This window comes from Cyrtonyx montezumae, unplaced genomic scaffold, assembly GCF_038088225.1.
Source record: "Cyrtonyx montezumae isolate F1298 unplaced genomic scaffold, pur_monq_1.0 scaffold_8, whole genome shotgun sequence".
NCBI classification, from domain to species: Eukaryota; Metazoa; Chordata; class Aves; order Galliformes; family Odontophoridae; genus Cyrtonyx; species Cyrtonyx montezumae.
The window spans coordinates 44,492,718-44,519,238 of NW_027072089.1; the positions used below are offsets into that span (position 1 = coordinate 44,492,718).

The following is a 26,521-nucleotide window of genomic DNA, read 5'->3' on the forward strand; positions in this document are numbered from 1 at the left end:
CCTCCCCCCGCCCCGCTCCCGCAGCTGGCAGCCCGGTGAGGCAGGCGGCTGAGCGCCGCCGCACGTCCGTGTCCCGGCGCGAGGTAAGCGGGCTGCGCGGACGGCGGGCGGACCTGCGGTCGCTCCCGCCCTCGGGCGCCGGCTGCCGCTTGCCGGCAGCTCTCGTAGGCTCCGCGCGGCGCTCCTCCGAGCCGTGCCCTCTCCCCGCCTCGGGCCTGCCGCCCCGGCCCGGGCCTGCCGCCGAGCACCGCGATCGCGGCGGGGGCGAGCGGGCGCCGTCGGGCCGGGCCGCGCGCGGCCGTTTCGCTCGGGCCCCACCTCGCCCCGCGGGGTACGTCCGGCTACGGGGTGCGGCAGGTCCCGCTCCGGCAGCTGTGCGGCCGCGGGGCGGCACCGGGCCCGCAGCGAGGCCTTCCCTCGGCCTTCCTCTGGACTTCTGAGGTCCGTGTGCCAGCCCAGCCCTGCCAGGCAGGTGTCGTGTCCGTCTCCCCCCCTCCCCGCCCGGCAGAACCCGAGGGTTCGCTCCTGCCTTGGGGCGGTGCGGGCACTGCTGGGCTCTGCTTGGTGCGCCGAAAGCTTTGCTCGTTGCATAGTTTGTTCTCGCGTTTCTTGAACGCTTTTCCTTCTACCCCTAACCTGGCTTTGTACCAGAGGGACTTCTTCAGGGCAGGAGCTGAAGAGCTGACAGGTCCTTGCCCAGCTGCCAACAGCGTGAGGAGGGAGGGATTGGTTGCTAAGAAGCCGGAGCTCTTTGTGGAAGGAGGGTGATTTGTCAGTGCCCTGAGAAACGGTACCGGCGAGGGAAGGATCGCAGTTTCTGTTTTGATCTTGAAAGTCTCCTTTGAGCATGCCCTGTCCTGTGGCTCAGCGTGGCTGGAAAGCAGCAGGAAGGTCTGGCTGTCTGCACGGGGTATGTGGCACCCAGCCTCGTTTGGCCATTACGCCTGGTGGTTTCATGCCGAGTGCAAGTGGGGACTGGCTGTACTGCATCTCTTGACTGGTAATCTTTGAGGAGTGGAAAACTGTTGGTTTTTTATGTGTCACAGAGCACATTCGCTATTAGCAAGGCTCTATTTTCTGCTTCTCAGGGAGAGGCATGGAAATAGAATCATAGAATGGCTTGGGTTGGAAGGGACCATCAAGCTCCAGCCCCTCCCATTGGTGTGGTTGCCAACCACTAGATCAGACTGCTGAGGGCCCCATCCAACCTGGATAAGAATCAATATGAGAATACTGCAATATGAGAAGTGCTATTAGATTATTTTTTTCCCTGTGTATATTCTTTAAATACCACTTCAAATATAAGTCACTGGTCAGATGGCATCTTTAAACAAGAAAGTCAGAAAACAGCATTAGTGTCTGTTTGAATTTGAGCATCGTTCATCTTGTGTGTTTAGAGATGTCCCCACAAGAGAGTGGGTAAGTGAAAATGACAATTGTTAAGTGTGAAATATTGGAAAGGATATACAGCTGTTTTCTTTTTGGATAATGAATGGTTGTTAAAAGTTGCTTAATGTCAGTGCCTTTCAAGTTGCTAGAGAAAAGCATTTGTTTATCAGTGCTGGAAGGCTGACTGTAGTTGTGCTGAAATGAAATCTGACCGGTGTTGTATAGCTGGTAATTGTGAAGTTCCTGTTTGACTGTAAGATCTGTCAGATTTTACATCGGCTGAGTTAATACTTGAAAACTATTAGAATTTGCTTCTGGAAATTTGTCAGGCTGCCCTTAGCAAAAATTAATGGATAAATCATGACCTAAGAAGGTGATAGGGGAGTTCTGAGCATTGCATCTTCCAACTAACTCGGTTTTTTAGAGAGATGATTATATCTTTACTGAAGGATTATTTCTTAAAACAGTACCTTTGGATATGAGAACTTAAAAGCTGCAGAAGGTGCTCATGTAAAGAGCCTGGGATGGCTTCACTGACTCTAGTGCTTATTAACTGCTGTATCTTTAATATTGTTTCAGGAGACATCATCTTCTCTAATGCCCAGGGCAAACGTCTCAAAAATGCTGCTTCCTAGGCTTTCTGTCTCTGAACTCTACCATAATTGGTATTAGATAGAGAAATTGTAGACAGTTGCTCATGTCCTTAAAGTTCTATTGTAGCAGATACAAAACTTAGAATTTAATGGATTGATTTGCTGTTGATGGGATGCACAGGGTTAAGAGGAGGCCCACTTCTCTGGGGGCTATGAAAAAAGAGCACGTTACTATTTTCTGGAAAAATGTAAAAGGCCAGGAAACTTCAAATATATGTACTATATCTACCACAGAATCACTGAATTGTAGGGGTTGGAAGGGACCTCTAGAGATCATCTAGTCCAATCCCCTGCCAGAGCAGCTCCCTAGCCCAAGTTGCACAGGTAGGCATTGAGAATGTAAGACAGCAAGATCCCCAACATTTCCAGATGTGTAAATAAAAGCTGAAATTTTTGTCTGCTTATTTTTTAAATTGAATATCAAAGAAATTGTAAGCATTGTTTCAAGGGTTGGAAAAAGTTAGCAATATTGAATTCAGAGTCTGAGAAGAAACATAATGAATTGCTGACTTGATCTAAGTGCTTTGTGAACATTTTGTGTTTTTCATAGGTGTCATGAAACGTCTTGTTTGTAAGCATATACGTGAGGAATGCTCTTGGCACACCGTGATAAGTTACTTTGGCCTAAACATAGATTGCCTCTTGTAAAAACCTGTAAGTAAAATAAATGTAATTTGATTTGAGATTGCTTTGATGATTTGTTCTCTGAATTTAAGAACCAGCCATGGCCTGGCTCTTAAAGGATGAGTGCACATCAGTTACTTTATTTTGTAAAAGGGGCAAGGCTTTGATTATATTGTAACAGCTGACAAAGACTCTAAAAGCTGAATCATATGTTGTGTTTTACAGAAATGGCAGCTCAGAAAAGGAAGTCTACGTTAGTAGAGCCTTCTGCTAAACGTCCCAAGCTGGACAAGAACAGCAGACCATCGTCCGCAAAGAAGGAAAAAGAGGTGTCAGATGCAAAACATGTCTCAAATAAATCAAACTCTAATCAGTGCGCAGTGCAGGAGACAACTGTACTCAAAACCTCTGTCAAATCAAACAGGTCAGTGACAAAACAGTAAGTAATTATTCTGTCTTTTCTTCCTAGACTGAATTAGTGCAGAAACGAGATAAAGAGAGTGAGTTGGACTTAGAGATAGTTAAAATATTTAAATAATACTAGTGGGACAGTCTCCTTCAAATCATTTTGATAACTTCTACTGTTTTAGTGTCCTGAAATCCAGAGGGCTCCTCCAGGGTTCTGAAGGGAAAATAAAGTTGATGCTTCATTTAAAAGCTACAAATGTCAACAATTAAAGTCTGCTAGGAATGTTGAAAGGCATTCGTGTGGAGTTCGTGGTTCACTCTTGCAATCCATAAACAGCGCTGAGCACTGCACTTAAGAGTAACCAGGTAGAAATAATGTCTCTTAAGAAAGATTCTAGGTAATATGATTTTAAAACCATTAAAGATGTATAATTTGGTATTTTAAAGGAAGGAAAAAAAACAATGAACCAGACACAAACGTTGTAGGAGTATGACATTTTTTTTATGACAAATTTGATTTTCTGGATGCTGAAAAATAATTATTTGAATATTTTAGTGTCAACGCAAATGAATCTGAACTAGGAACGCGCATGACTACAAGGTCATCAGGGTTCAACTCTAATAGTAAAACAGTACCAGACAAAAAGGTCCAACAGCAGCCTAAGTCTACAAAAAGTAAAGAGGAGAAAAAATCTGTGCAAGAAATTCCTAAGGCAAAATGTGTAACTGCTCCAAGTGAGCCTGGTGCAAGGAGATCACAGAGACTGCAGCAGCTAACACAGGTGGAAGAACCCGGGAGATCCCTTCGCAGCAGAGGAATTAAAGAAGAAAAAGCTTCGGATGTGAAACAGAGTAGTCAGGCAAAAAGACCTGCTCACAATGCTGCAAAAGTGCTTAAACCTGCTGGAGAGAAAACAGAACAGAGAAACACCAAAATAAAGTCAAACAATGCAAAAGAAGATAAAGGAACACATGTACAAGTGACCAGCTCTGCGAAAGAGAAGAAGTGTAAGGCAGACAAGAAAAATGATAATTCAAAAAGCCTTCAACACAAAGTTCAAGAGTCATCGTGTCCTGATGACAGCCTTGAGGGAGCTAAGAAACACCAAAAAGACTCCGTGTCTCCAATTCCTAGCAGCACAAAGAAAGCGAAAGCAGATTCTCCGAAGCCAAATTCTAAGACAGTAACTAAGGAAAAGCAACAAGTGCACCAGAACATAAAAAGCAGTATAAAACCAAACAAGGTTTTGCAGCCATCTGTAAGTGAAACAAAAGGAGCTGATCAACCTGAGAGCGATGTGAAATCCAAGAGGGTAAGCATCCTTGAACTTTGTGAAGAAATTGCGGGTGAAATTGAGTCAGATACAGTGGAGGTGAAAAAAGATTCCCCTAATGCTGAGTGTTGTAAAACAGAAGAAGAAAAACATGCTGAAATACAGCTGCAACAAAGTGAAATGCTTACTCAGAAAGAACCTGATCAAAGTACTCAGTGCAAACGTTTCTTCCCTAGCAAAAAAGGAATGCCTGTCAAGTGTACTTTGAATGGTAGAAGTAACTCCTCAAACAAAAACTCTAAATGGACCAACATTAAGTTACTGAAAGCTAATAACATGAAGCAAACTAACTTAAATTCTGCAAATGCCCCCAAGCTTCCTTTGTTAAAAAGTTTCCCTGAAGTTTTAGAGGCAAGTCAGATAGCTACAGAAGCACGACATTCTAAGGCTGAAGGCCAGCTGCCTGTGACAAGACTTTCTGAGAATGAAAGTGCAGCTTGTGTGCAGGATAAATCAGACCCTTCATGTGAAAGAGCTGCAAGTAAAGAAGTGGCGTTAGAAATGAAACAGCCCACGAAAAGAGGTGTGGAAAATGGTTTGTTGCATAATTTGACGAAACATTTCTCTGAGCCACAACCTGATGAGGTAAGTCATTTTAGTTGCAGTGTGTGGTGGGGAGGCTGTTCTGAATCTTTTGTTTTCTGAGAATGCCCTGCTCAGGTTTGTTTTGGTAATGACTTTATTTTACAGGAACAATGTTTCAGACGTGTTACAGGTCCTGCTACTGATGTGTTGTAGATGAAATGACAGTAAACTGGAAAATTGATCTGTTTCTTCTCCTGAGTTCCTTAGCCAACTAAATGTTGATGGTTAAAATTTCCTGCTATTGTATTTTGTCTGCTTAAAATAAGGTTGAAATAGTAAAGCTAGTGCTGTATTCAAGGTGTTAATACTGAGTGGTTCTGGTAATATATTAGAGACTTTAAATAGTTGTTTGCTTTTTTAATTTAAGTCTCATCTTCCATGTTTTATTTAGAACTTTGAATTACATTTGGAATCAAGTCCAGAAAGCTCTCCAGTGAAGCTTCTTACTGCTCCTAAACCATCAAAACAGATAAAAAAAGAACCCGGAGAAAGCGATCCACAAGGTAATTGCTTACTAATAATTTTTCTTCTTTTTCTAATCAGCTGCATGGAAGTAATAGTCTCCCTTCCAGAGGGATGTTTCACAGAGCCAGACTTCCAGAACTGGATCAGTTCACTGAAGGTTTTAATGCATCTTTGCACCTTACACTGATAACCACATTAGTAACAGCAAATGTGGTTTTATCTGAGGATTCTGAAGTGAAAAGTAGAATCTGTTTTTCATCCCAGCTCTACTTCTGGTACTTCTTTGTGTTTTATGCTTCAGTGTGCTTCATTTCAGCATAAATGAAGCGACAGCTTAGGAATAAGCAAGCACAAAAGACAACATTTTCCGTGTAATAAATTAATGAACCTTCAGTTTTTTCAATTGGATTCTTCTTTTGGATCTCTTTTTGTTAGGGAATCCTCTATTGGTTACCACTTCCTTTGCATAGGTATCTGTATTTCTTTCTTCTAGTTTGTTGTACTTAATCTTGACCACGTTAGGAATTGTGTAATTGCTCTCCCATTTTATTATGTATATTTGTCTTTTCAGCCTGTGAGTTCTGTTTGTCACACCTTATGATGAGCATGATGTAAAGATTTTAGCTCAATTATGTTTGGCTAAGAAATACCTTTTGTGGATCACTAGCCTAGCTTTCCATTGACATTCCCCTTGAAGTTGTTCGTCTTTTTGTTTTGTGTTCTTCAATTCTTGATTTGATAGGGTTTCATTTTGTTTGAAAATCTGGTCTTGAGAGCACTGTTTAATGATTTTGCTCCACTAAACAGTTAGAATTTTACTACTATTTCAGGGTATTTTTGTAGAGCTAAGTACTCTTTCCTGTAAGAGAATGTGAAAATGTTTTTTTCTTTTTCTATCTATTCTGAATTGCTTCTTCAGTGTTATAAATGCTGTCACCTGAAGTGTACTCTCTGATTCTAATGCTATAAACTCCGGTGTAGTTTCACCACTGCCCATGCTTAGCAGATGGGCAAGCTGCTATGCAGAGCTGCCCAGAAAGTGTTAAAGGAAATTGCATGTTTTTTAAGTGAAACACTTGATTACTGCCTCAAAAGTTGCATCTCTTTATTGGTTATGAGCAAATTGCACTTAATGACTTTTAATAAGTGTTTAGGAGAAAGAAAAAACAATGCTATGTAGTTCAGGCTTCCTTTGTAGCTAACAGCTTTCTAATGAAATGACAATCTTTGATTAGTTGTAGGTTTGGCTCCCAAGCAGTTGACACACAGTTCATCTACAAATCAAACTTCTGAAACTGAGAACAGGTATAGTATTTCATACGTTATGAAATGACAGTAACCTTTCTTAGGGTTACAACAGTTGTTATTACAAGGCTGTTCCCCTAGCCTCAACTTCCAATTTAAAATGACTAGTTTCTTGGTTTTTTTTTTTTTAAATAAAAATAGACTTCAGTTTATAAATAATATTAGACTTCAGTCTTTATAAGTATGTTTGTTCTTTATAGGTAGGGAAAAGAGGACTTAATTTGAAATTTTCTTATGATTTCTGTACAACTAAAGTTCAGTGCTTTTAGAAGGTCGGCTGCTATATAGAAAATGAATGTTGTTACTACAAGGTTCGAACTGAGACTTGATAAGTAATGCTGAGATCATGTAGACTTACAGCTTTTTTACTGTAGTTTTATGACGTACTAAAAAAATTAATTTCTTAATCCCTGAAATCTTGAACAGCAGTATAGTTGGCACAGTGGTTAAGAAATTGCTACTTCTATCTATGTTGGTAACAACGACAAAAGATGATTCAATTTTCAATTCTCCCTCTGGGGCCACATTAACAGTTCTGACTAACCAACGCTTTTGAACTTGCTAAACCCCACTACTGTGGAATTTCTCAGGAAGTGTTAATGTAGATGTAAGTCTAGTCAAAGGAAGGTGTTCGTTCTTAACTGTTAAAGAGCTTTTTTGGCATTTACTCAAGTTTATTACATTTTTAGCCATAGTAGCAATATTGCCTTACTGTTATGTGGATATATACGTCCTGAGAGCTTTCTTAGCCTGATTTCCGTGTTGCTGTCATTTGTCCTAGGTTTAAACCATCATTCTGCCTTTGGTATCCTGCTATAATGCAGGATTAATATGTATAAGCTACAGCGTAGCTCCCTTACTCATAAAGCACCAAAGCTTTGTAAGAAAAGGTTACAGAGGGAAATGCAACCCTTCAAGTAACTAGTTAATGAAGATTTTGGGTATGACAATGAGAGACTTAAACTGAGTGAGAATACTGCAGCAACTGTAATCTATTTATTCCTTACGTCCCCTCTCCCCTTCCCTCCTCACTGACAGCAGTAAGTCTGAATTGCGTTTGAGAGATTTATATTATCTGTTTTATATAGCAGTCTGGAATTGGTGGCAGTATTTACAGGGTTTCCTCCAGCAGCCTGATGTGTGATACCTAAAACTAGATGTCTGAATCTTGTGTGGGAAATGAATAGTGTTAGGCACCATCCTTCGTGCTCTGAAGATTTCTCAGTTCTGTTAATAGATGTGAGCAGCCTGTCCTACCTGATGATAAGTTCCACCTTTTTTTCACTGCTAAAAAAACCACCAAAACCAACCTTGTAATTGGTTTAGTCACAAACTGTATTTCTAGTTAGTCCTCTTATTTTCCCCACTTTTCCATCTGGTTTGCAAGCTAACATTTATAGGGCTGTGTTTTGGAGTTTGAAATTTACATTTGCGTATTTCTAAAGTTTAGTTATACTAATCACAGTGGTTTTAAGTATCTGGAATGACAGGTATGAGCAGTCTCTTTTTAACATGAAATATATTTGTACTTCTAGGGTTCCAGTGACAAATCCTGCATTAACATCAAAGTGCAGTAACTTGCTACCATCCGAGGAACATATTCAAAAGCTAAAAGAAGCAGGAAAAGACTGCGATAAGCAACTGATTATAGTAAGTAATGCCCTTTTAGTAAGGCTTATAGTTTCTCAAACCAATTTCTTTTGAATTAGGACTGCTGTGTTCTTAAGAGCAAGTCTAAAAATCCTCACTGCTATTGCTGTTGTAAATGATTCGTGAAAATGGAACCCTTGCTAAATCGTCGTTTGGTATTTTTAGAGGAAGTGGTAGCAAAGAGACTTTAAAACTGACTCTTGTTGGAAAAATTCTGCTGCTTCGAAAAGACTGACTACTCAGTAGAAATCCATTTGCTTTAGGGATAATGAACATGCATTTGCTTACATGCAAAAACTCAAGTTTCTTAATACTTCAGATGCATAGGGGGATTTGCATCTAGTAGATGTGTGCAAAATCAGTATGAATTATTTCTGCATCATTCAAGTATATGAAGTTCTGAGACAAACTTTTTGTCTTGGTACAAATGTGTTTTTTTAATTTTTCTGTGGACACACTTGATTTTCACCATAGTACCTCAGAGAAACCTTGGGAAATCAAGATCTGGGAAGCCAGAGTGTTAGGAAGGACTCTGTGGGATGCTTCTTAATGAAATTACCCTTCTCAAGTAGCATTGGTGTTCTGACTAAATTGCAGTATTTTTCATGTAAGGCAGGGATTATATGTAGAAAAATATTAACCAAAATTTAACCAGCTGAACTGTGAATACTTTAATATTTCAAAAGCAGAGCTCCTAAGAAGTGATTTGATAAGTATATCCTTGATTTGCCTAAATGATACCCATATAGATGCTTGAATGCCTAGTCACAGAATGATAAATGATATAAAATGATATATTATGAACAATAGCTAACATTTACTTAAAGAGTTTGGTTATTGCTTCTTTGAAAAGTCATTTTACCTATAAAGTTAAAGTGAGTGATTAAATAGCTATAGAGAAAGAACTGTAGAGTATTCCTCATCATTATGGTGTATTTTATATATTAGTTTTGCAGTAAAAGAATGTGACTGATCAGTTGCTTAGTACCTTTGACAAGAAGAAATAACTTGCTGTTTAGCTACTGAGGAGAGTAGGGTTAGGGTATTTTCCGCCAGCTATTCAAGTAAAAGTTGTAAGTTATTTAACCCAGCAAAATTTTTGATGGTAAAGAATGGTCACCTCTGAAGAACACTAGGAAAAATAAGAGATTTAGTTCTTGTTTTCTGTAAGTATTTCTGAAAAATGCACATTTAAAAACAAAATACGCTGCTTAGTTGCAAGCAGCAGCTTTGTAATATCTTAATATGTTTTAACGCTTTATGCAAACCTCATTCACTTCAATTTAATTGAGTTTGGTGTAGTCTTTTTTTTGTCCTCTTGAAAGAACGTTTTGATAATGCCCATAGTTTGCTTTACCAGGAGAGGATTGGGGAAGGTAATACTCCAGTATTCGGTCAGCATTATCAAAACATACTGAGGATCTCAAATATTTGTTATGCTACCATGTAAAACTGACATTACTTACTGTGGAGACAAGGCAAAGTTATGTCAGAAATAGTTGGTGCTAACATCTGGGGGTGAAAGAATTGCTAAATGGGCCTCTGAAGTACAGGCTTAACTCATGCAAATACTCAAAAGAGTGGAATTGAAGACATCTAATAAAGTATGTATGGTACTTTTTGAAGGTAATAGTTCTGTTTTTGCAAATCCGTGGTGAATTTCTTAAATGTTCATTCTAAATGGTTGAACAGCTCTGAGAGAACTGGGGGGAATTGGCTCTATGAATTGGGTTTTGTTGTTCTTACAGGGGTGGTTTTTTGGTGTTTGGTTTTTGGAGATGGTTTCAAAGATGCTTATGTGCTTCTGTAATGATCCTGTTAACAACAGCGAAGGAGTCTCATTCTTTAATTTGAGCAAATAGGGGAAATCCTGCTTTCATTTGGAGCAAGGAACTTTTAACTCACCCTTCATTTTACTTTAAATACCTGAGAGGTGTGGAGTTGGAGATCTGTGAGATCTGACCTTTTGGATACATGTCACTCCAGTCCCTCTTCATGTATAGAATCTTTTTAAAAGAAATTAAGAAGTACATATTGATAAGTAAGGGGACGATGTTCCTCTGCAAATAAAGCTAGTCTGTTGAAAATCATAGTCACTGATTTTAGGGAAGAACGTTTGCAATGATTGAACAGTAAAAACTTATCACTGAGATGATAAAAAAATATATAGCATTACAGAGATTCTTCTGCCTTTCTTAAGATCTGAGCCAGTACAATCCTTGATGGAAACAATAACATAAGTGTAGAAGTGATTTCTCATGAGCTTGAAGAAACTTGCACAACAAGCACTTCAAATTGCAGATTTCTTCGTAAAACTGGAGCAGTCCAGTTGGCAGTTTCTCTGAAGAACTGGAGAATGATTCTGGGTCAATATTGTGTTGTTCTCATTAAATATGTGCTGTCTCTTTCCTACAGTCCCAGTAAGAGCAAGTCAGTGGTTACTGTATGAACGTCTGGGAAAGGAGCTGAGTTAAGAGAGAAGTGGCTCTCCTTTACCTCTCGTGTAAATCTCACCCCTTGAGAAAGCTCTGCCCCTCTTCGGCTGCAATGGTCATCTTCTCTCATTGTCATCCCTTCCCATTGCTGCTCCACCAGCAAAGCCTTGCCTTCTTTAGCAAATCCAGGTGGTGTGTGTTCAGCATCATTTGTCCTGAGAGTTTTGAAGTGTTCACTAAGGTTAGCTGCAAGCTGATAAGTGAATTCAAGCATAAAGGCTACTTGAGTTGTGCTCTTACATGGATTGAGAATGGATTGTGCAGATTTGGTTTTTAACTTTGTATTTTTTCATGTTGCTCGAACTCATGACTGGTGAGGAGATTTCATTTTGCATTTTCTTGAATATATTACAAAAAAACAGACACATCACAGTTCTGAAAGTTCTAAGTTGGCTAAGATTTCTCTTCAGAAAGATGAGTATCACTGATACTTATTTTCTTGTTGCTGTTGTTGTAAATGCCGTACACCTCAGTTCATTTCCGAGTAAAACTTGTTTCTGAGATAGGTCTTGTCTTCTGATCCTCCCATCCAGGGGGATCCTCCCATCAGCTTCTGTCTTGAATGCATCTTTTGTTGAAATGGCATTCTTTGATGTTTTCATTTGCTGTGGGGAGCCCAAAAATCTTTGTGTTGTTCCTTCCTGTTCCTCTCCATTGTATTTCCTTTCCAGCCTGCCTGTTTTATGGCTGGGTTTTATTTTTTGCTCTATGAAAAGATGAGAGGGGAAAAAATAATCTTGCTCTAACACATGCTAGGTAATAAAGAAAGAGGTGACATAATCTGTGCCTGAAGAGAGAGGGAAGAATAAAAAAGGCCCCTTTTCATCTCCTACAGAGGCACCAAATGCCTTTTTTGCTTGCAGGGCTCCCTATTCCACATATGGAGGATCAGCAGACATGCATCTTCTCAAAGAAGATATTGGTAAGACTTTTCTTTCTGTCTAACACAGATGTAAGAAATCCTTCTGGACAACGAGACAGCATTGATGCAATGTTCAGTTACAGTTAGCCTAAAAAATCAGTGGATCTCACATATCCTTTACTTTTATTAATGAGGATTGCCTGATATATCAGGAGTGCTTAACTGCCATCTACACTTGCATAATCTCATTTGGAAGTAAAAGTATTCCTGTTCTTTATTGTTACTGATTAGAAAATTGAGATTTATGTAGAATAAAACTCATTTTTCTTCCTGTAACCCCACAGTTTCTTATATGCTGCTCTGATAAACCCTCTCTTTGAGCTCTGAGAGTCCAATCTGACTCAATTTTCTAGGTCTGGCAAGTCGCAGAATCAGAATTGCAGGGCTTGGAAGGGACCTCAAGGGACGCATTGAGTCCAGCCCCCCTTCTAAATCAGGTTCCCTACAATAGTCATTAGTATATTTATTGTCCAGTGTCTCTAGGATCTGATGTTGGCTGACAAGATTGAAGCCCATCAATTTGAAGTTAAAGCAAGATAAAGAAATAAATACTGTAATTAGATTGCAAAAGCACGTTGGTTTTTGTTTATTTCCGTGGGTTTGTGTTGTTTTGCTTTGTTAATTCCCCACATCTCAGTTTTTAAGGGTTTTATTTACTCTCAAGTGTGGCGCATAATGTTGGTTGGTTCATTTGTCCTCCTGTTATGGAGTACTGGTGACCTTGAACGCAGCGTTATTGTTTGGGGACGCTTTTTATCTCTTGATGCATGCCCTTTCCCCTTTTGCTTTTGCAGTGGTGCAAGGTTAAAAATAGCCAGATTCTCTAGATGTTTTCTTGAAGTGCGAAATACCTTCTTCATAACTCCTGACTTTATTTTCTGTGTCCTAGTTTTGTATTATAGGGGTTTACAAAGCTTTTTTCTTTGCCTCCCTTGAAGCATTATGTCCTGCAGCGTGTGTCTGAAACACTCTTTCCATTATAAAAAAAGGCTATCACTGTTATTACCCTCAGAACACTGCTGGGTATTTGCTTAAAAAAAAAATGCAGCCAGCATTTGTCGAGGCTACGGAGTTCAAAGGAATGCTGTAGATACTATAATGTGTTTTTCTGATGTTCACATAGCAGATTTATAGCATTAACCTGTGTGTGTGTGTGTGTGTGTGTGTGTGTGTGTGTGTCATACACTGAAGAAACTGAGTGCATGTTGAAATGATACTGGCAACATCTAAGAAAGACAAACTATAAAATATGGCCATAGTGCCAAAACAGCATGCGTATTTACAGCATGCAATGGGACTTGCTAAGGAGCTCGGCATCTGTGAGGATTTTCTGCCTCTTGTTGTTGATGGCATCCTACATGGAGTTTTATTTTTTGTTTGATTTTGGCTTGAGATTTTTGGTTGGTGAATGAATAGCTCTTTTGGTTTAAACACCTTTAATTTCTCAGTAAGTTGAACAGAAATGGTTTCATGAGACATTGCAGTAATAATATTTTAAGAGTTACTTTATGTAACAGATTTTCTAATTTTTTTTTTTTAGTGTACTCAAAGCACCTCTTGGAGTAGAGGTACACTCCCGCTCTTCACTTACCATACCCTAGACACGGGGGTATGTTTTCCATCCTCAAGCTAGAAATTAAGTTTGGCTCAGTTGGTTCATTTTAGGACAGTCACTGTGCATCTTTCCTGCTGAACTGCCTTTTCTCTTCTCTCCTGGATAAACCCTTGAGCACACTTTGGTGACCAGACAAGGGACCTTCATTTGTACTATGTCGCTTCCTCAAGGGAAGTCTGCAGGTAGAATAAAATGTGTCAGATTCAGTTTTTACACCTTTAGAAACTTCATCTTTCCCTGACTTTGTGCATCTAGCCTCAGGATGCATCTCTCTTTTTCCTTCATTGAAGCAGTGTAGTCCTGTTGGTCTCTCTGTGCACGATACGAGTGCATCAACTGGTGCACCACGTCACATTCAGCTTCTTTCTTCTGGCTGACTTCCATGCGTGTACTCTTTCAGCTCTGAAGTTCACTTCAGCTCTGGATCTGCGTGACCAAAGCAGTTGTACCTGTGGTCTCTTCTTGGAAAGAAACCGATACCTTCATGACACCTACTAGACTTCTCTAATGACTGCTTGAAATAAGCTGCTCTTGTACGGAGAACTGAGCTGGTGTGCAGCTCTCAGACTCGCTTAAAAATATCTTTGAAGGTGGAAGGAGTAAGAAGTAGCTAATAAACACTTGTGTAGTGTAGCCACATGCTTTAGGCTGTAAAGCAGACCTTTTGGCTGTGAACATATTGGCTGTTAGAAAACAAATTCAGGTCATGTATTTCCTGGCAAATTGTGTACGTTTGATTTGTATGAAAATATCAGTTAAAAAAAAACCCACACAAACTCATCTTTTGCTTATAGAGTATCTATGTCTCAGAGCATGTAATTACTCTGTTAGATGTTATATATGTTAAAATGGATTAAAAGTGATGTTTACTGCTGCTTTCTTAAACACAATTTTCAGATGTAGTTACAGAAAATTGCGCTGGAGCATTAACCATAATTTAAGACTTCTTGTTTTGCTAGACTTCAGTCTAAGTGATATTGTTTCACTCTTTATGAAGAGCACTCTCCACACCTGATGCTGTGTTCCTTATTAAGCACTGACTGCTCAATCTGTGCATGTTTCCAGCTTAATAACACCCCCTAGATGAATAAATCACAAAGCAATACGCACTGAGCGGTGCTTTTAATTTGAAAATGGTTGGTTGTAGAGTTGGGGGCCAGCACAAAGAAAAACTGTACAATTTTAGTTTCTTTCTTGGGTGTGTATAGAAGATCAGTTTTGCTGTTATAAAGGGCGTATCTGATGAGATGGAAGCTCTGTTGTATTTTTTACGCTTGGAATTGACGTGGCTTTTTTTTTTCCCCTTGTTTACTTTTTCTTCAATAGGATGCAGGACAGAAGAGATTTGGTGCAATTTCTTGTAATATTTGTGGAATGCTTTACACTGCATCAAATCCAGAGGATGAAACCCAACACCTGCTCTTTCATAACCAGTTCATAAGTGCTGTAAAATATGTGGTAAGAAAATATTATCTTTTGCTTGCTGTGTACTAGTTAAAATTCATACTACGTTGTCGTGTTTGACTAGATTAATATCACAAGAGGCCACGAATCCACCTTTGGAAATAAATGGTTTCAAAAGCCATTGTAGACAGTCTATATGTCACTTATAAAGGCCTTCAGTAGGACAGTGATGTTGCATTGCCATTATACTCTTTTTCTGCAGTTCCTTAGTTGTGGGAGGGGGGGACATTGTGGTGCTAGGAAGACAAAGTAGTGTCACTGTTTTGAAAGTGCTTAGTACAAGTTTGTGCTTGCAGTGGTTGGACTAATTGCCAGGAACAGATCTGGTTTTGTAATTGTGTAATGTTAGATGACTTCTAAATTGTTTCTTCTTAATTATGTGTAATTGAAGACGAGACTGCGTCGCAGTCCAGTTGATATAGCATCATAGTGTTTTGAAACCTTACCAAATTTATAGTGAAATTGTAATTTATAAGGACAAATTTCAGCTGTCATTCAGTAGGTTTGTTCTGTGTGCTATAGCTAAGCATCTCATGTTCAAACTGAGATAGAAAATTTTTCCGACTCTGTAAAATCAGCTATTTCTCAGTAGCTGATATTACATGACCTCTAGGAAATATCTGTTCACATGTCTGAAATCCAGAACAGAATCACCAAAGTCTGTTTTCTTTATCACACATGTTACCTTCAGTACTCTACACTCGAGTAGATAAGACCTCCAGGATAACTGAACTGAGGCCACCAATTCATTTCATGTATGTACCAAATGGCAATATGGGCTGCTTTTAAATCTCAAGCTCAATTTATCCCATGATTTGTAAATATAAAAATATATCTTCATAGCTAGTGTTTGAAACTGCCTGGTAAATAGTTCTGGTACTTGTTGTGCTCTTGGTTAGTTTTTGTTGAGCAATGCAGACATCTTAAAAGATTTCTTCTGCTATGCAGTAGCTACCTTGTAGGATGAGACTGGGCAGAAATGTTTTCTCATTGTACTCCTATTTGTCTTCTCCACTGTATTCCCAAGAATTTTAAGGTCTTAAGTGTTACCAGAGATGTAAAGATAAGAAAGCATTAGTTGTTTTGAGCAGAAGCTGGCATATGCATTCAGCAGACATTTAAAGCTGCTAGGCTCACATGGTGATAGGAAGCTGCACTGAAGTCTGGAATCAAATATTTCAGAGACTGAAAGAGCTGAATGTTTTTACGAGTGTATAAAAACTGAAAGAGTGGACTGCCTTAAAGCAGTTGTAAATAGCTAAATTTAGGGAGAGTTTACCTCAAGTTGAAAGCATACCTACTGTTCCCTCTGCTGCTGGACATCTTTTTTAAAGCTTTACACTATTTGTAATTAAGCAAGTAGTTGGCATCGTTAGTTCAGTAAACATTTATATTTCTGAAATGGTAGGGCTTCAGTTACATTTCATGACAAATGACTACAGAGTGATGATGTAGCTGGGTATTCTTTAACAGAGACTGTAGAGTAAGATGCAAAGGAAGGAGGCTCCTGAGTCTTTTTTCCTCATCAGACTCCCCTCTGGCTTTTTTCCTCATAAAAATATGACTGACTCATTTCTGCCTTGCTAAGTAGATGCGTCTCTAGAACTAATCGTGTGACCGTAGTTGGTGGTTTGTTGATTGTAGAGTGGTGATGTTCATGACCAAAACGCCTTCACCTCTTCTTGGAAAATAATTAGAACTGTAGATAAGCCTTCTTGCCAGTGAGTTAGTACACTAAGTCTCTGCTTACTAATTCTTTGTTGCCCAGATACCAGAAGAATGCTTGCTTGTTATCCTGCTTTTGCTAGGAGGTTTCTCGTGGGGATTTCTGGAAGGATGATTTGGAGGAGATGTGCTTGGTTTCTAAAGACTTCTGTGTAGTTATTGTACTGAACCTAACTATAACTAAGTCCCTTTCCCTGACAGAAAGGATGGTGCCATCATGCAGTTAGAACATTTCTGAGAAGATCTAAGTTCAACCCTGGTGACCTTGGATCTTACTTTATTAGCTCTCCAAATGTTGGCTTTATATAGTTAACATGTGATGCTATTATTATTTGGAGGCTGTTGTTTTAAAACATTTTAGGAGCATCTTTGTTTCCCGTTATTAACATTCTCCATCCCACGCGATACAGTCCCTATCTGACTTGAGGTGACTTTCCTTAAGGTGACTTTTCCAGTTCCTGAAGGGAGGCCTACAGCAGAGCTGGGGAGGGACTTTTTATAAGGGCGTGTAGTGACAGAACTAAGGGAGACACCTTTAAACTGGACGAGGGTAGATTTAGACTAGATATTAGGAAGAAATTCTTTACTGTGAGGGTGGTGAGACACTGGAACAGGTTGCCCAGAAGGGTTATGGGTGCCCCCTCCCTGGAAGCACTCAAGGCTGTGAGCCACCTGGTCTAGAGGAAGTGGTCCCTGCCTATAGCAGGGGGTTGGAACTAGGTGATCTTAAAGGTCCCTTCCAACCCAAACCATTCTATGATTCTCAGCCTTTCTCCCTGTTGAGTGTCTCTTGTTACATGCTTGGTAGTTCTGTTGATGATTAATCCCACACAAAAAGAAGGCTGTGTGTATATGACGGAGGGCTTCTGTTACTGTGAGCTGTGAAAATCAACTATTTTTCTATTGTTAGTGCCTTGCCCACATTCATGCAGCTGCTTTGTGGGTTTTTTTTGCTTTTCTTCTAAGTACCAAGTAGCCAGAAGACAGTCTGCATATAAATGCTAAGTTATTTAATGTCTTCAACAGAACGTATTTTTTTAAAGATTATTTTATTACCTTTAGTAAAGAATTTGTTTTTAGATATCTCTACAAGTTCCGTGATGTCCTCAAAGGTAGGACAGCCTGGTGAGGAGATGGCACTGGGACTCACTTAGTCACTGATGACTAACAGAGACAACAAGGAAGTTGCGGGCCTTATGTGGAAAGAGAGAGAATTTGTCAAGTGCAGTGGTATCTTCCAGATTTGGGAACAGAAGATTGGCAAGGGCTGATGTGGGTTTCCTGAAGAGTGATGGTTGGTGTTAAAAAGAAGCGTGTGAACTGAAAAAGCAAGATGGTAAGGTGGTCAAGGACAGTACTGAACAGGAGCAGAGTGCTATGTAGTCTGTAGCTATGTAGTATAGCAGGTACTATGCAGTCTGTTGCTGCCGACCAGCATAGGAATGTCTCTCTATCCTTCTGGTTTCAGACATCTGAAAACGTCCTGAAAAATACCCCATTCTAGCATGTGCTTTGTGCTTGCCTTGTGTGATAATGCACACATCAGTGGTTTGCTTCAGCGTTAGACTGGAGGATGGGTATGTGATTCAGTTTCAGTTTTAAGAAGGCAAACATCTAGCTATCTCTGTGTCACCACGTATTATCAATTCAATGTTTCAGCAGCATTGTGGGTTTTTTTTTTAAGAGAGAAACATTATTTTTAATGAGGTTTTAATATTTCAAAGATAAATATTTAAGCTAGGAAATGCCCATGGGTTTGGTTGCATGCTGTGACTACAGTTAATGCAGTGTTTGTATTCCTAGTTCATTCTCTCAGTTAAGAGCTCAAGAAAGCAGAAGGAGCTGTTGCTCAGGCTGATGTCAAATCTGCCTAAGTTTTAAACGAGTATTCTACTGTAACAGCATCCAAGCTTGTCTGTGAGGTTCTTAGGATTTTCAGATCGTTAACAACCAGCTTCCTGGAACCTGAAGTTAACAGACTGTCAGGTTCAAAGATGATGATCAACTTCGTGTCATCTTAAAAAGATTTCTTGCTTCTCTTGATTTGCATGAATTCCAAAATTGATCCATCTATGCAAAATAAAACATAATATCACAAAGTAAGTTCTTACCATTAGCAATCTTCTGTAATTCCCATAGTTTGTGAGAACAGCTGCATCCACTGATCTTAAAGCATCAAAACCTCCTCCTCCATGTTAGGCTTGGAGGAGGGAGAGGCTGAGTTATCTGTGAGCTGATGAAAGAGGCAGGAAGAAGAATGCACGTGGCCAGTTTCTCTGCTGCAAACTGTCGTCACTCCATACTAAACTTGATTATTCGGGATAATTCCACCAATGCTTTTCTCAGTGAATGAAGAATTATACAGTATTAACCACATTTCCCTCTCCGACTCAGTTGTTTTGGGGGAAAAAATGTGTGAAAAAAATAGATCACTAGCTGTGATCTGCGTGTGTTCACTTGTGAAATACAGCATGTAGTCAAGCCAGCACCGACAGATGTAGAACAATATCGGGTTTGCTGTCATACTTTGTATCCTTACCTAAGAACTTCTAAAACATGAGGAAATGTGCAGGAAGCATTTGGAAAACATAGTGTTTTCCAAAGTATGTTTTTGAAAGCAAATCTGTGTCAGATAGTGAATGTCAAACTCCGAGCAGAACATTTTGTGTGTAGAACTGAGCACAGAACACTTGAGATACAGGGCTATGGGAGCCATCTTTCCAACTGTGTTTACCTTGTTATACGCATACCCAGTGAGAGCAGAGAGCTGCACACTGTAGTTGTATTTATTGTGTCTGTATCACTTTGTTGTGATGGACTAGCAGCTGCTCTTCTGTGTTGTCCTTTCTCTGGTCTCTTTCTTATGTAATTTTATTGCTGTTGTACTTGAATAAGGAAGCACAAGCAATCTTCAGTCTTGTTTGAACTGGATGGTAAAGTTATCAAATAGCTTGAGACATCATTAAATATCAGGTAGATTATCAAGGCACATTTTCAAAACATTGTGAGTCCCTGTAGGGTAAATAGCCACAACATGGAAGGGAAGAGAGCATTGCTACTGTTAGTATGCATCAGTGGGACTCTGTGCAGCACTTGACTGCCTAGCTGTGGTGATGAGGTTGTATGTGCTGCACTACAGCTACTCATGTAGGTTGTCTGCTGTTGAGCAAAGGCTTCCAGTGTCAGGGAGGAGTGGTGTCATCACATGCTTCTACCCCAGGCCTTTGCAGAACACACATCCTGGTGGGAACAAGAGCTTCCCTTTTCATTCAGCTCATCACAAGCGATGTAGGAGAATGCTAGGGCATCTTGTGCTGTAGTGAATCTTAGTGTCCTACAGTAATGTCAATTAGAAGGGAAGGGAAAAGCATTTTCTGACATTATAGTAGAATATTGTAAAACACACTGCAGACAGCTGGCTTTTGTTTCTTACTGTGGTAATACGTTGCAGCCCTCTGCCTGCAGTGCAGTCCTATTTCAGTGAGCAATCTTGTGCGTGATTTCCATCAGTCTGTTCTAGAGGAAGCACGGTTCCTTCCTTCCTAAGACTGAAAACTAAGGATGCTGAGGGAGCAGGTGCAGCTCTGTGCATTTCACACAGATACAACTAAAATTTCGTGCATCAGTAACAAAGGGCTTTAATGTGTCTTCTGTAATGTAAACCGAGTGAACTAAAAAACTTAGATGAGCTCGGTGTTTGCTGAAGAAAGCTTTTGGAGAACTTCATCTAAGAGCTACATTTCAGCATCAATTCCAAAACACTTACATTTAGGATTTCCTGTGAATGCTGTTAGTTCCTATGTAGTGCTAATCATGTAAGAAATTAATAGGTTAACGGTAATGAATTCTGAATGTTAGGGAGCAATTTTATCTTTACAGTGATTGTATTTTTACTGAATTCTGTTTAGCCTTCCGCTTACAGGCTGTTGATTAACATATGACAGCGACGTGGTGATAGCAGAAAATGTTTGTGAACAGATTTTATTTTGTTGGCAATACCTGCCTGTTAGGATAACAGAGTACCTGAGCTTTAAGTGTCAAGTGGGATTTTCTGCATGGGCCCTGCAACACTGTGGGTGCCGTACAGGGCTGTTCAGCTGTTGAGTGATGCTCAGAGGTGGTTTAGCATAGGTTATGAGAAGCTCTTCTTGTCTGAGGTTAGAGAGCAAAAAGCCTCGCCCACATTTTTTGTCCACCTTTTCCAGCAGTCTCAAAGCGCACACCAGTCCTACAAATGGCACTTGTTTGCTTCCCTGAACCACGTTCAGACCACACAGTGAATCCAAATACGAACAGTTGTGTTGGTATCTGGCACAGGCACCCCACAGCAGGGAGGCAGGCGGGATCTGAACGGTATGTGTGTCGCTGCTGCTGCGACACTTGGGCCTCAATAGCTGCAGGACTACTGGCAAGCAGGGGAGCTCCTCCTGAAGTTACTCTCATCACATCGTGTTTGGGGCGAGGGATTGAAACCGGCACGAGCGATCTGAGATGCAGGTCAAGTGTTACAACAACAAAGTTCGTCACTTCCTTTTTTTTGTGGTAGCGTGTACGGCATTCATTCGGTGCCAAATTTCATTGCTTGGTCTTTAGCTGAATATTATTTTGTGGAAAGTTACGGATTTCAATGAGAATTGCTCCATCGCTGTTGTTTCTTCAAAGGCTTTTTTATTTAAAGTTGCTTTGGGTAAGACCTGTCGCTCAGCCTCTCCCGTGGCTGAGGTTACTTCTGCATTCCGTGTCGTAGGTCCCGTCAAAGCAACTTGATTTCTGATATCTACCAGTCCCATCTTACTAGATTTAAGTGGCTTTTTTGTTTTGTTTTTTTCCATGCAGGTACTGCTCATTATTCACCACGAGTGTGGATCTGAAGAAGAGTTAATTACCTCTATTTTTTTGAGTATGTTTATACTTCAGATACACACAACGTAGCCTCCTTCCCCATTAGATTCTTAGAAGGTAGTTATAAAAATTTTTTTCTAGTATCCTTCTTGTGGCTTTATTAGTTATGATCAGTAACAAAATAAACTATTCCTTACATTTTGGGCAACTGCATGCCAATCAGTTCACTTAGAACCTCCTGGAGGTCTTTCGCATGCCAAACTTTAAAACTGAGTGTGTATTTGTGGAGGTAACTATGTTAAAAAGAAATCTTTCCATAAACCGTAGGCCTTTTTCCGTTCACTGGACTCTGGAAAATAAATACGATGTAGGTGAGGAGATGAGTTGTGTGGGCCGAGTTTGCTACTTCCATTTAAAAATTCAGTTTGCACTGCAGTCCTTGGGGGAAAATGTCTGGTTGGGAAACGAGACGCTTTCATAAATCATTTCTAGCTGTAGTTAGGCTGTTGTATTCTGCAATGAATAAGATCCTGTTATATCTCTTGTGCTTGTTTTAAGCCGCTAGCTGAAGTTTCCTTCGCTAGCACAACAGCTGCTAAGTAGTTGCAGGTCGCTGCCTAAGTTCAGTGTCTAGACTGATGATATGCAATTTCTGTTGGTAAAAGTGCATCTTGTATCTGGTTTAGATAAATGTTTGTTTTATTTAGGGATGGAAAAAAGAGAGAATTTTGGCTGAATATCCTGACGGGAGGATTATAATGGTTCTTCCTGATGACCCAAAGTATGCACTTAAAAAGGTACGGCGAAAAGGACTGGACTTGGGTATCTTACTGTGATATTTTAATACGAGCAATGGCGACGTAGAGTTAGTAAGCTTAGGTGGCAGCATTTGAGGCTGCACTCAGAGCTGCCATAGCTCTACAACCTTATCCACGCAGCTCAGCACGTGGTCTTCATGGGGAGGAGGGGCTGGGCTGGGCGGGGGCCCGGCCAGGAACGGCTTCAGCCAACTGGTGCTCTCATTGTCTGTAACAGATTTGCTCTATGCCTGCCAGATATTCCGTGTAACTGAAATTTCCTGCTGTGTTTAAACAGATGTACTGACGTTAATTCACAGCACAAATGCCTGCACCGTTCTTTGGATGATCCTTGGCTTAAAACAGAGTTAGTGGCCTCAAAGCCATCTCTTCAATTCTCATGTCCAGAGCAGGATTAGCTCCAGTTATGCTGCATCTGATAACTTCCTAATACTTTCATTGCTGTGGGCTTTTAGTTTGTTTGGGCCTTTTTGTATAACTTCTTCAGACTTCATCGCAGTACTTCACTGTCCATAACGTGGGAATTTTTCCCTCAATGTCCAACAGGATCCCTGTAGCACAGTTTCAGTTCATGAGTGCAAGCTGCTCTTCAGAGCAGACAACTTGTACATAATTCTCATTGGAATGCCACTAACTTTATATGTTAGTGACATCATTATTTCCCATGTTGTGTGTACTGCAGTGTGCATCAAAGCAGCTTGTGCTTTTTAATGCACCTCCTGGGGAGGCCACCTCATTTCTGTGCTTTGCCATAGACCTCATCTACTGGGTAAAGTATCAGAGTCCATGCTTTGATAACCTATGTTCTGTTAGCCCTTAGCAGCTGAAGCTTGGACTTAATGAAAGCTGATGCAGAGATGTCTACTCTGCCTATTTCAGCCAAGTATTATTCAAGAAGCAGTTACGTGGACTTGTGTTGCATGTTCCTTAGGATAATCCTTACTTCTGGAATAGCTTTCAGAGTTCTGGATGCTTTAACATGTTTCTGTAAACCTGTAATTTTTACGAACGCTTGCAAAAATGTGTATTTATACATATCTTTCTTATATAACATTTAAACTTATTTTGACAGGTTGAAGAAATTAGAGAAATGGTAGACAATGACTTGGGATTTCAGCAAGCTCCGCTCATGTGTTACTCGAGAACAAAAACTCTTCTTTTTATTTCTAATGACAAAAAAGTTATTGGCTGTTTAATTGCAGAGCACATCCAGTGGGTAAGTGATGAACTGGAGAAAGGCAGTCTGTAAGGGCTGGTGCTCGGTAGCTGCATTCTTCACATTCCAAAACTACAGAATTGGCTTTGAATTCAAGCCTGGCCATTGAGCTGATTCCAGGGGAGGAGAGGGGAAGGTTTCTGGTGTTGGATCATCCTGAAATGTGGCTATTCATTTTTGTAGAGTTGACGGTGAGCTAAGACAGGCAAGAATTAATTTACTCCATAACCATGCTGTTATAAAGTAACAAATGTTTTGATGTCCTCTGTAGGGCTACAGAGTGATAGAAGAGAAGGTTCCAGAAATTAGTTCAGAGAATGAAAAAGTCATATTTGAAAGACAGAAAGCGTGGTGCTGCTCAACCTCCCCGGAGCCTGCTATCTGTGGGATCAGTCGAATATGGGTGTTCAGCATGATGCGTCGGAAGAAGATTGCTTCTCGGATGATAGAGTGTCTTAGGTAACATTAAAGATGTTTCCTTGGTTGTAAGGCTTATTTAGAACTTAATCTGAGATGTCCTTGCATTACCTTGTGCTTCAGGCTTGGATTTTTAAGTTTCCTGTGATAACTGGGAATTATAGACGTGAGTGCAGCTGACAGGTTCAGTAACTGACATCAGCATTCTGCAGGATCTTGTGTTTAACGGGGGTCTTTATCTAAGAGTTGTGATGAGCTGGCTTAGTGGCCTGCAGGTGGGCTTGGGTAAATTCCCAAGTCAAGTGAAGTGAAGGAAATCAGACTGTCCTTGGTCCGAGTGTTCGAGGTCCAAGTGTTAAGGACCGTGATCCAGTTAAGACTGTGACCCAATGGCCAAACACCCATTCCTCAGAGGTAGGAAGGGGGAAACAAGAAGACAGAACACAGAACTATGTGTTATAGCCCACTCAGTGGCTTACAGCTGCACTGCAATGATGCTTCCTTTTTTGATTCTCAGATTTTCAATTCCCATGGGGCTTTAGTAGCTCCTGAAGAGTAGATTCAACTGAATACTGTGCTCAATATGCAAAAGGACTCAAATGTTCACACTGCTGTTAAAGCAAATGTTAAAAACGTCGCATCTCACCTTTTTCTGTGTTCTGAATTTGCTCACGTAGCCATCCAGAAAAGTACAGTGGTGTCCATGACTATTTCCTTGCTTCTTCAGGTACAAATAGAATGCATAAAATATTTTCATAATAAAGTAAACAAATTGAATCTTCCTTTTCACGTAATTTATTATTTAAAGCTTAGGCAGTGTGTTAAGGCCGTGTTTTCAGATGTTCCAAATTAATCCAAGCTGTGCTCTTATCCAAAATGTCAGATGTATTTTATTTCAAACTGGGCATCATCAGACCCCTCTGTGAGCACCGTGCATTGCTGGTAGCTTCCGTTTCAGTTCCTAGTGCCTGCTGGTTGGATAGTTAAATCTCTGAAAGTGAGCTCGCTGCTGCTCGGAAGCAATTGCCCCCATAGAACCACTTCTTCTAAAAGAGGAAAATGCTCCCAGAACGAGGGCCTCCTTTTGCCATTTGAAAAGAGACAGCCAGCTCAGAGAGAATGAGGCTTCCATCTTTGGAGCATCCCACCTCTTAACTGATGATCTGTGGCCTGACAGCATGCTCAGGGAACAACGTGAGATGATTCGTAAGTCACTTTTTTTTTTCCTCTCTTTTAAACAGGAGCAACTTCATCTACGGCTCATATTTAAGTAAAGAAGAAATTGCGTTCTCAGACCCTACTCCCGATGGCAAACTGTTTGCGACGCAGTACTGCGGCACCGGCCAGTTCCTGGTGTACAACTTCCTCAACGGGCAGCACCAGGCTTAGCTGCTCCCGAAGGAATTCCGCTCGTACTGGGACACTTCTGCCGGGATGGAGGGATCGGGGACGGACCTTACGCAGAAGCCAGGGCCATTTTTCTTATCGTGAACTCAGGACTGGTAGCAACCGAAAGGTTGTACTATTTTATTACAACTGTAAACAATGCAGTAATAGGCTAACTTTGTTTTTTTAAAAAGAGATATTTTATTAACTTTTACAAAAGTTTGATTGTATTTTATCTAGTTAGTCATGTTTACATGCAGCAGAAAATTGTTCATAGTGGACTGTAAACTAATGCAAAGACTATAGTCTCACTGATGAGTACGCGCTGAAGTTCTTAACGTGGTGATATACCGGTGCTGGTGAGCGCTGGCTGCACCTTTCTGCTGCCATAGCCCTGGCCCCAAGCACTATCCAACGCCCTTCAGCCCCAGCTCAGTCGTAGAGTAAAGGGGCGGTGCGAATGGCGGGAGCGGCGTGCTCTTCCTGTTCCCTCACGTACTGTACTGAGTATATGCCTCTGTTAGTGGACTTCACTTTGGTACTTGTCACTCCCTCCTAAAGCTCTCCTCTTTTAAAGGGTTTGTATGTTGAAAAACTGCTGTGGCCTTTCTTGATCTGTACATAATGTAGATAGTCGGGAAATAAAATTCTTGATAGCTTTTTTTAAAGTTACTCTGCTTTGATACCGAGTGTGCGTTCATGCGTCCGCACATGGAAGAGGAGCGCAGCGCTGGCGGTTCTGAGCCGGGCTTCGGAGCCCATGTCACAACAGAAGCGGTCTTAAATGGTAACTTAATATATTCCAATTTAATGAAAGCACATTATAAACATACCACCGCCACAAGGTGAGCCAGTTTCGGTTCATAAACAATAACATGAGGTAGACTGCCTATAGTGAAGCTAAATTCACCAAGGTTTTGGTTATGAAATCTTTACACGAGGAAAAGCAACGTTTTAACCCTCTTCCAAAAGTCACAAAAAGCAATTACATAAGTTAAGCAAAAAACAGCATCTGAATACGATTCTTTAAATCTTAGTTTACATTCAAATTTAACCTGTGAATAGACAGTAACATCTACAGGTAAAGTATCACGCTGGTCAGTGTAATACATTCATAGGCACGGCCATGGTGGTGAGGTTTAAACTCAGTGTGGAACAGCACTAATCCAGCTGTCAGCCAAGGGGCTCCTTTCCACAAATGCACAGGC

General features: G+C 40.5%; 1 protein-coding gene across 4 annotated transcripts; it reads left to right on the forward strand.

Annotated features, from left to right (window-relative positions):
- Positions 1 to 25,995, forward strand: ESCO1 (establishment of sister chromatid cohesion N-acetyltransferase 1). Of its 4 annotated transcripts, none has more exons than XM_065753589.1 (12): positions 1 to 83; positions 2,593 to 2,696; positions 2,892 to 3,105; positions 3,631 to 4,993; positions 5,385 to 5,496; positions 6,694 to 6,763; positions 8,299 to 8,413; positions 14,772 to 14,903; positions 22,184 to 22,273; positions 23,367 to 23,510; positions 23,782 to 23,969; positions 25,169 to 25,995. In XM_065753589.1, exons 3-12 carry the CDS (start codon positions 2,894 to 2,896, stop codon positions 25,314 to 25,316), a joined length of 2,574 nt encoding a protein of 857 aa, XP_065609661.1. In that variant the 5' UTR covers positions 1 to 83; positions 2,593 to 2,696; positions 2,892 to 2,893; the 3' UTR covers positions 25,317 to 25,995. The 4 variants fall into 4 exon arrangements, with proteins under 4 accessions (XP_065609661.1, XP_065609662.1, XP_065609663.1 ...); XM_065753590.1 differs by having other exon boundaries at positions 2,892 to 3,090; XM_065753591.1 differs by lacking the exon at positions 14,772 to 14,903.
- Positions 25,996 to 26,521: the final 526 nt, after the last annotated feature.

What these genes read in the sequence shown, in the direction of transcription:
- ESCO1 (XM_065753589.1), top strand. Translation starts at nt 2,894, where the DNA reads ATGGCAGCTCAGAAAAGGAAGTCTACGTTAGTAGAGCCTTCTGCTAAA. An exon ending in ACTTCTGAAACTGAGAACAG is followed by an intron (nt 6,764 to 8,298) that starts GTATAGTATTTC and finishes TTGTACTTCTAG; the next exon opens with GGTTCCAGTGACAAATCCTG. An exon ending in TAAGTGCTGTAAAATATGTG is followed by an intron (nt 14,904 to 22,183) that starts GTAAGAAAATAT and finishes TGTTTTATTTAG; the next exon opens with GGATGGAAAAAAGAGAGAAT.